Source organism: Perna viridis, chromosome 12 (assembly GCF_037379345.1).
Source record: "Perna viridis isolate PV_CMFRI_1.1 ecotype Kerala chromosome 12, ASM3737934v1, whole genome shotgun sequence".
Lineage (NCBI taxonomy): Eukaryota > Metazoa > Mollusca > Bivalvia > Mytilida > Mytilidae > Perna > Perna viridis.
This window is the reverse complement of record NC_142456.1, coordinates 4,406,642-4,417,083: the sequence shown is the minus strand read 5'-3', so window position 1 is coordinate 4,417,083 and position 10,442 is coordinate 4,406,642. Positions and strand designations below refer to the sequence as shown.

The following is a 10,442-nucleotide window of genomic DNA, read 5'->3' as shown; positions in this document are numbered from 1 at the left end:
CCAAAATCAAATTTAAGAAACATTAACAAATCTTAAGAATGTAATCTTGACAGGCCAAGTTTTCTTGCGAGTTTGACAGGACCATTTAGACGAATATATTTTAATGTTACTTTTGAGTTTCAGGCACGACTACAAAAGAAACGAAAAAAAAACTTTATGTGAAGTTGTTTCAAAATCAATTACGTTCACATTTTTGCCGTTAGAATAACACAATAAGATTTTTTTAAAAAAAAAGTATCAATAAAGAATGCAAAACTTTAGGATTATGCTAGCATAAAAACAGAACATATATTTCAACAAAAATAAACAATCGGAATACTTAAGTCACTAAATTGAAATTTATTATAATTTATTTCGAAATATTGTACAACAATATTTTTTTCTATAAATACTTTGGATTATGATGGAATAAATCTAGCATACCACGATATGCGTTAAAATTGAAACAATTATCGTTCTACATGTTGACATCAACAAAAAGCTTTAGTAAGAAACCTGGATATATGTTTAAAACGTTCAATTATCTCATTATCTAGGTTATTTCTGGCAATTTCAGTTTGACTAAAAATCGGCAGTTTTATAGTCGGTTTTAGTTTTTAAGTTCTATTTAAAACAATCCCAGTCCTCTCATAAGCATCATTGTCATAAGGGGTCCTCCTTCCATTTCTCCTGACAAGAGTTGTCTCATCAACATCATTTTTATGAAGGGATTTTGACGGGGACGCTGCTGTGCGGATTGCGCTCCTGAAAAAGGGAAATCTCTGTATTACGTTACAAGTCATACACAATATATATACCTTTGAGTTTATTGATTTTCAGTGTCAGTCTTTGTATGATTCAGGCAGTGGGTGAAACACGGCATGAAAAACCCACCATTTTGAAAGTTTGATTTGACTATTTGCACCATGAGAATCAAGGAAAAGGACAAAATATTCCATATCATGTTGGTGTAATGAGTTATAATTTCATTGATCTGCACTGAAAATGAATATTTCAAGGGAAGATAACTCTAAGACTGTCAAAAACCTCATTTTTCTAACATACTATTGAACAATTTCTGAGCAAATCCAGTGATACAGAAATCAAATAATTTTTTTTTCAAATAGAGAAAACATTCATGAGTGAAATCATATTGTCAGATCGGTGGTTTTTGACATACATATTTCTGATATTTCCCATGGTGTCTGATTCTTACAAATACTTACACTTAATAGTCTATGTCAAATGAATCATGATACTACTACAATGATGTTGCCTTAATATGACAAGTTGAATAAATGCTTTCATTTTATTTAAAATGTACATTTGTAGCTCTTTGAAAGGAAAGTGCCCTCATTTGATAAATAAATTTTGTTTTAGCTTACAATAAAATAAAAACGAAAACAAAAAGAAAAAACAAATATTTATTAATATATATTTACTAGACATGTGACCATAACAAATATCCGATTTGCACTTTAAGCTAATTAATAGAAGTAAGTGGGTTTAAATCACCATTTCACATTTCAGAGTTTTTATAGAAATAATTTATCCTAAAATGAACTGAATTGAGGGTGTACAGCTTTAAAACCATCTGGATTAAAAAAACAAAAACAAAAACAAAAAACAAAGCTTCAAGTCAAATAAGTTTTCATTCTTACATTTCCAATAGGTTCATTTTATTTAATGAATACATGTATATGCACATCGTGGTTTTAGTTCTTTAAATATGCGTTGATATATTCAAGCACCGCCTTTCCTTGTGACTATTGGCCAATTATCAAATGTCTGCTACATTGATTCTTTCAGTTAGATTTTAAAAATATAGATTTATTCAGGGAGATGAAATAGATTTATTCATTTTATCAGCATTTTCTGCTACAATCATACTTACTGGGCTTTACAAACGCAACCCCTGGGGTCTTTCTATAAACGGAGAATGCCTAGCTATTCAACTGGTGCATTTGTTCGTGCTATAGAATTTAATTTGTATTCCGAATTTAGAATATTTTCCTACTTTTTTGTCTACATGGATATCATTGTAGTTGTATACTTCATTGTATCAGCCGAAAAGCAGGAGGTATATAGTTATTATGCTGCCCATCTGTCCCCAGTTTCAGCAGTTTTTTTTCTACAACAGCTGATGGAATTTAATGAGACTTTTTTTCAGGTTCTTCATTTTCTGATGCCTTTGGCACCTACCATTTTGCTTTCCATCTAAAAGACTAATTGGGTTTCTCATATGATTTCTGGGGAGGGGAGCATCAAGTGACCTTTGCTTGCAATTTTCTAGATTTTCTGGCTAATTCGTCTTTGTCAATTTTATTTTCGAGTTTTGAATATCAGTCTTGTTATTCATTGTTTAATCTAGATTTCGATTTCATCGATCATAGCTGTAGTGTGAACTTACGTCGTGTCATTGCGCTACGCATCATGGCCAGCTGAGCAGGACTCATTTTAGGAGCCACTGGTGCTGCATTAGATGACAGGCTGCTACTACTAGATACTGCAGATGAAGCCTCTTGTCCGAATATTCCACTAACAGTGACGGTAATCACTAATATGGTAGTTACAACCTTGCTGTTCATTTTGAATCTAAAAGTGTGAATATAGTAATCAGACGGAATTAAAGATGTATGCATAATTTTTTTTACAGAACTGACAAAGAGAAAGTCACTCATCACGCATCGTCACATATAATAAAATATAAAAATAAGTAATTGATTTTTATTTCCTATAATAAAGGATTGTCCCTTTAACAATCAAACTGTCAACGTGTTTTTGTTGCAAATATCAGTATGTAAAGAAATGAATTAACCTCGGTATGTTGAACAGCTCGGAAAAGACGAAATCTCGTATTACTCGAACTATTTTGACAGTCCCGAAACAATTTCAGCTCGAATGACTTGAACTTGAAATAATCGAAATCTGGGATAACTCGAGGTTTTCAGTCAATCCCCTCGATAGGTGTTCGATGTAAATATCCTGATGTCTAGAGGTCGGCTTTAATAGTGGGAAATGTGAATGTTTTAATTGTTAACGATGATTAATTTTTTTTACATAGTAACCAATGTAATTATTTATTGACCCCTATGTAGCTTAAGATTGCGTATTTGATTATTACAAAATAGCTCGGGTACTAAAAAGAAACGAATTTTTATTACACCAGCAATGATATTCGATAGTTTGATAAGTATAAACATTATACTCAACTTTTATTCGTTAAAATGGTGTCCCCTTATTTATCTACACACCGTAACTTAAAATATTACAATTACGTTCGTTCCACTAGTGAATCTTTAATTTAAATGCACTTAGTTTGACGTTATTCCTCATGATTTATGTATTCACGACAACATAGAATATGCTCCATTGACATTATCGATATAGAAAGAAATTAATTCGATTTACCACAAAAACAATCGATGTAGTACAGCATGTACAATATATCTGATATATATCACGGACAATTTTTTTTCTTATTATCAGATCGTACAAAGACAAGCACAACAAATCATTTGTAAAAAAAAAGCAGAAACTATCACCAACCAATATTTGTCCGATTTATATACGACATCTGATAACTAGAAATTCGGATAACTCGAATAATTTACCATTGTCTCTTTGACTTAGGCTTATCCAGATTTGACTGTATCGCACAAATTGAAACGGATGTCATTTACTCAACAAAAATAAATGAACGTCAATAATAAAACAGTAACACTCAGGTCATCATACGTTCGAGTAACTATCATTTTAATTTCAATTTTAAGATGCAACTTTGATTACAGTTCTATTTCAAGAACGTCAAGAACTTATTTCGAAACTGAATGAATAATATCACATTTTGTTGCAATATGACTTATTTTTAAATACAATATGTTGATCTTTAACTGAGACGCGAAAAGTTTAACATGTATGTTTAGATACTTCCAATGTTCCCGTTAAAGCATATGCGTATTTCAAAATGTGCCACTGTTTCGGATGTTGAAATTTAATACCACTTAATGACGACCATTTGATATATATACACACAGTGTTCATAGAATGTTCTTTGTTTTTCATATACATCGTACAGTTTTTTTCCCAATGAAACAGACAAATTACATCAAATACTAATGTACATAAGTGGTATGACGGATTCATCGTCGTTCCTCGAAGACCGATGGGTAGCCTTGGTCTTCCGGTGGGGTTGTACATACTCATCGTATCCGTTCTCGTAATATCAATATTTATTTTGAAACCTCATTCTAACATATGTATTTTTCCAAAAAAGTCTAAAATTATTTTTTTCCATATATAAATGTCTACACCTTCCTATCAACGGCTAAATATAACGAGAATGGATGAGGTAAATAGATTTTATCAGAGATAATAACGCCGCCGTGATGTAGTAAGTCATATCCGTGTCATGCCGAAAATTGCTTTTAAATATAGTGTGTTAGTTTCCATTTAAAGATCCTATGAGCGAATAGATAATATAAAACATGCCATCTTTAACAACATCAGAACTATATCCCTAACGAATAAGCCTATTTAAAGATATTAATGTGTGAGTATTGTACAATATGCATACGAAAATATGTTACTTTGTATGTCGATCAAACCTAAAACTCTAATTTGAAGTTTGGAATTTGAAACAGAGAAGGGATTTGTGTTTGTTTGTTTGTTCTTTTACTTCTTGTTTTTAATTTACATTAAAGGGGAAAGTTAAAGACTTATATAACTAGTTAAACACCACCGCCGGTGTCATGTGTCTGTCCTGAGTAAGGATATGTTGGTCATTAATGTTTCTTTGTGTCGTTATATTACTTTTTAGTTTGATTTTGAGGAATTGTCATCGTCCTGTTATTGTGATTTGTTTTGTCATTGTTATAAGGGCCTTTTAGAGCTTACTTAAATGTGTTTGTGTACAATTGTTGAAGACGTTATGGTGACATCTGAAGGTATTAACTGTTTTGGATTAAAGTGATACGGAGATGCAAGATAGTGTTGCGTTTCCCTGTATGAATTCTTTTTTTATTATTATTATCTGTTCTTCTACATTTTTCAGTTGAAAACCGAAATGAAATCAACAACGAAACCATTATATTCATTTGGCAACACACACTATCAGGTTTGTAATAACTTTGATTTGAATAACACGAATATATAGCCGTTAATACATTACTATCGTTTTACTCAGAGGTAAGGTATAGAGATTCAACCTGTATTGGCAATGGGGTTTCAATGATGGTATAACAATACCAACGGCCACTTGCTTATATCATACTAGATACCTGTATACAATGAATTTTTCAGATTGAACAAATATAAGCGCAACATTATCATTAAAGGTTACATGTAATATCTCAATGATTCCCATATGACATTTTTAATTCATAAAGCCACACCGTTTGATTATACAGTATATAAGTGAATAACGATAATTTAATGTCACCAAGTTCAACATTAAAGTAGATACCAATTTAGAATTACACTCTAAGTATTCTTACTTCTGAAAGGTCAAACTAAAGTCTAGTGTTTCAAGGACAATTCTTCAGTTTCATTATAACATTTAGTGTTATGGAGGGTGATAACTGATAAACTCAAGGCAATAGTCAAAAGTAATAATCAAAACGTAGAGCCCGCATAACAAGTGGCGTGATCAAGTGAAAAGCCGTATGGTTGGAACCCACCGTATTGGTCCTGACTTGATACAAGTATATTTGATAGAAATGCTGGGTTAACACTGGTTTATAGATCGTTCAGCCTTTCGCTTACATTATGGTTAGTTATTACACAAACATTATTGACGAGATACAATACTGATCTGTTAATGGCCCTAATGGTCGAAATACAAATGGATGAAAAACCTTAATGTTATGAATTATTTATTTAGAATGAACATGTGTATAGAAAAGTGACATTTTTATCTAGATCTAATTTTGATTCATAATGACAGTAACTTTATCAAACAACAACGGAGCAAGGAGCAATATTTTTAATTTCTGTTTTGTTTTACATTTTTAATTAATAGAAAAACCACAATCGTTTGAAATGTAGGCGGTACTTCAAAAATGAAAAGAGAAAAGTTTTGGTGAAAAAAAAAGAACAATTTGAATGACATAGCCTTTCTTTCACTGGGGTTCAGATACTGGGGTTGATTTGGAGATTCTGAGGGTTCCGGGACAAAATAGAAGAGATTGTACCTAGGCCATTATTTCTCATTTGTGTCCAAATTTTACAATCAGTGAACAATTTTTTTCAAAAAAGGAACCATCAGGTCAGTTCAAGTAACCAAAAATATTTCTCCCAAACCCATTTATACTCTTACTGTCTTACAATTTTATTCTCGTGAAAGATTATTAACTATTTTGTTTTTTATCCGGTTCCTTTAATCTGAATTTTCCTCTACAGCTTCTGAAGCTGGGGTCGTCAGGCCGTAACACGGAAAACCTGACTGTAAACCATAGTGGTGCAACGTGATGCCACGTTCCTCAAATGTTAAAGAACCCTGCAGTGGTAAGGTATTCATTAAGAATAGGAACATTTGCGCTCCGCAATGAAATGAAACGCATTATACAAATCACCTCAATAATGTTTATTAATATCCTAACGCGACCCAATTTTAGGAGGATAAATTGCCGGACCCTACCTTTCCCCCGTGCAGGTCCGGGTGTTACAAGAATAGGCCTGCAGCAGCGCTAAGCTTGTCGTAAAATGCGACTAAATAGTGCTCAGAACCCTAGCCGGGGGCTAGGGCGCTCTGCCCACAGAGCAACTGGGATGTGTGCCCCAGGCGGTGGAATGGGGTACCCCTGGCGTGTTAAATGCTGGGGTTTTCAGGCTATAATACGGAAAACCTGACTGCAAACCATAGTGGTGCATCGTGTTGGGAAAGATGCCACGTTCCTCGCACGTTAGAGAACCCTACTGTGGTATTCTCCCGGAGTAGAAACCATAGGGCTCCGCCACAGGAGGCTAAATTGCCCGACCCTACCCACCTCTCCCTATTTCCAGTGGCAATCAAAATTTGTCGACCCCATTGTCCTTGTGTCCCATCCCTTTTTCATTTCATCATCATTTCATGTTCATTTTATCATCTATTTCATGTTCATCGTCTGAATATAGCTGAAATATTGCTGCTCGGACGTTAAACCCCAACAATCAAATCTGAACTCTTTCCCCTGATAAATCCTGGCATATCATCGGTTGAACAATCAAAAAGGAAATACATATAAACCATCAACCTGTTATTAAAACTCAGCTATTAAGTAGCTGTCTTTGTAAGAATCATGAAAAGTCTGAAAAATGTGATACACACCAAAAAAAGGCTACATATTTTTATTTTTGTAATTAAGTTGTTTTATGGGTGTATTATGAATTATGAATGTGTAATTATTCATTCCAATCTGTCTGCTCTTAGGAGATAAACAACATTGAAAATACAGTAGATTCTATTGTATTTGAATGCCATTTACAGAGTAATCTCCCTTAATTTTTAAATCTACAGTGCATTCTATATAATTTTTATCTCATACGAGCACGGGTTATAAGAAAAACAAATGTTAATTTCTGTGTACTAAAGCATTTTAAGCAAAATATTAAAAATAAAAAAATATGTAGGCTTTCCATCCATGTATCACATTTTGCATGATTCTTAGCTGGGGTGCTACTTAATTGTGATAGGCAAAATCTATTCTGTGCTGGAGCTAATTGATTAGGTAACGTTTCTACAACAAGAAGGTTTGGATAGAACGTGGTCATGTGATTAAAATGAGGTCGCGTTAGGATATTAATAAATATGTTTGAGGTGATTTGTGTAATGCGTTCCATTTCAGTTGAACCACAGATTGGCTCGTGACGAACAAAACAATGGAACATTAAGCTGACCAACAATATGGGTGCTTATCGTGTTATTTTTACCAACAGTCATTTATACGACACATTGCTTCTGGGCCATTTAATATTTCATTTGCGCAACAAACCATATTTGGTTTGCGCTAAAAATAAACTATTTTATTTGCACCAATTACAGGTGAATTTAGTATAAATTCTGTATTCATGGAACGTCGTTCGCAGTTTGTTTGTTTGTAAGCTAATAAAATATCCAACTTAGCGTGTTGCTCTAGTGCAAAGAAAGGTGCATTCGAATGATTAAAGCGTGTTAATATGCATACAATCAGCAATAGGGCGTTAAACTATAATCAGTCAATCACTCTTTAACACAACAGTATAGACTGAGAGGTGCTTGCAATGATTAAATAGAAATATAAGAATAATGGAAATATACGGTATTTTTCCCTTCATCATTGTAAATAAACACTTAATACCTTAACAATATAAATAGTGCTTACAAATAAAAGGTAGAAGTCATTTCATTTTAGGTTCATTATTTTTTCCGTGACAAAAAAAGTAAATCAAAAGACACATTAAACAAGTACTGTCTTTACCAAAACATAGTCGACGCATTAAAATTTTACTCCTACGTTTCTACATTTCTTCAAGGAGTTACAGAAAATATTTATAAATCATTGATTTCTTTCAAGAAAATAACACGACACGCAATTTAAAATTTTCGATACAGTTCTTTCGAAAGCAAATTCAAATTTTCTATACAGTTTTTAGGAACGCCACTAAATTATCGGTATTTGGCCAATCGGGAAACAGAATTGCTATCAGGTGACTTGCGTTTCCATAGAAGAGCAACCTTAAGGTCAAAGGGTAAAAAGCGAAACTATGACGACTGCGTCGGAAAAACATATTTATATTGCACCAATTCTTAAGTTATTCCTTTAGAGAAAAGGAGGAGAGCAACTGTGCAAGCTACTCCAATAAGTTTTTTGGTAAGGACATAAATAAAACAAAATAACCCATAAATGTCATTTATTAAATGACGATAATCAAACAGTAAAAATAAGTAACATATGTACATTAAAATGTGGTGTCACTGTCAGAGATGAGACAAATAATATAAAATTGATAATTCAGTTGACACTCCCTAAAACGTATACGAAATTCCTTACAACAAAAAAGGTATGGCCTAAAAAAAAAAACCGGCCATAGCCAATATTGAAAAAAGATATCGGAGGTAGTAAGGGGAGGAGGTGGGTAATCAACTAAACAAAAAATCACAACAGGCCTTCTTGATCAAGATTAAAAAGTGAACATGTGATCAATCGCGCTAATTTGATTGGATGATCTGCATTGGTATGCATGAATTAAATGCAGCTGGTGATATTGGCTACATTAGATAACATAGTGAGGGTCAAAAAGGGGGAAATGTAGCCACATAAATCATTTTATTTTCAATAAAATGTTATTATTAACATGTTACTAAGATCTACTTTTTTAAGAGCAGAGCTCAATTGTAAATTATTTGATTTAAAACAACACACCAACGCATACTGAGATACAAAAGAAACACATCACTTCTTACTAGTTGTGCTATGTTAAGTTTGAATAATTTGTCAAATTATTTGAAATAATTCAATTTCAGATGTAGCACGCTCTCTGGATAAAAAAATGTCCTTTATCTTATAGACTAAATTTCGTGATTTGACTGTGACGTCACCTAACTTTTTTTGCTGATTTACTCCTTAAATTTTGATACTTAAATTACATTGTAAGGAATGACTCTTATATTCTTTTTGGTCTATTTAAAATATTCCCAATACCCGTGGTGCAAACTAGAAAAAAACTGTCATGCAGGTTATTTAGGGTGCACCACGTGATTGAGGTTATTTCCTCATAGACCAGAAGGATATAACAGTAATTCTTTAAGTACTTAAATACCCAGATAGTCTGCTTAACACGTACATATACCCAGATAGTCTGCTTAACACGTACAAATACCCAGATAGTCTGCTTAACATTAACGCGTACAAATTCCCAGATAGTCTGCTTAACATTAACACGTACAAATTCCCAGATAGTCTGCTTAACACGTACATACACCCAGTTAGTCTGCTTAACAAGTGCATATAGAGTTTGCGCTTCTGTTGTGGCAACAGAGCATTTTATTTAAGTAAGTCCAATCCAATTTTGAAAAGTGCAAAAATTCACACATTCCACTGCCAAAAAGTAAAAAAAAAAGAATTCGATTTCATTAATTTGAAAGATAAATTTCTCTGAATTTCATATCCCCCCCCAAAAAAAAATATAAATGAACGAACATAGTGCGTTTCTTGTGTTGTGTATATAAAACGGCAGTACTTATGGTTATAACTTTCGTGTAATGAACTGATTTCAAATGAAATAACTCTTTTTACAAAAAAAGAAATATCATATTGTATACGTATTAGAAAAATAAGCAAAATTATAAACTATTGTTAAGTACTATAGAACAGTTCTTAAGATGCTTACAATCAAATGTTCTAAAACTTACACTTTGGTGTCGTAGTCCAATGGTAATATCCTTTAAACAAGTTTATAGCAGAAGTTTTATTTATCTTTTATAAACCTAGCATAATATTACTATT

At 32.8% G+C, this 10,442-nt stretch overlaps 1 protein-coding gene across 1 annotated transcript; it reads right to left on the bottom strand.

The window, feature by feature from the left end:
• Positions 1-333: 333 nt before the first annotated feature.
• LOC148600927 (uncharacterized) lies at positions 334-10,442 on the bottom strand. The gene is made up of 3 exons (XM_088556596.1): positions 10,349-10,442; positions 2,390-2,574; positions 334-744 (listed from the first exon to the last, which is right to left on the bottom strand). The coding sequence occupies exons 2-3, from the start codon at positions 2,565-2,567 to the stop codon at positions 608-610; spliced, it is 315 nt and encodes a 104-aa protein (XP_088412722.1). The 5' UTR covers positions 2,568-2,574; positions 10,349-10,442; the 3' UTR covers positions 334-607.

Bases quoted from the DNA above. Each gene is read 5' to 3' on its own strand.
- LOC148600927 (XM_088556596.1), bottom strand. From the start codon at position 2,567: ATGAACAGCAAGGTTGTAACTACCATATTAGTGATTACCGTCACTGTT. The intron at 745-2,389 runs GTAAGTTCACAC...TCCCTTTTTCAG, and splicing joins GCGTAGCGCAATGACACGAC to GAGCGCAATCCGCACAGCAG.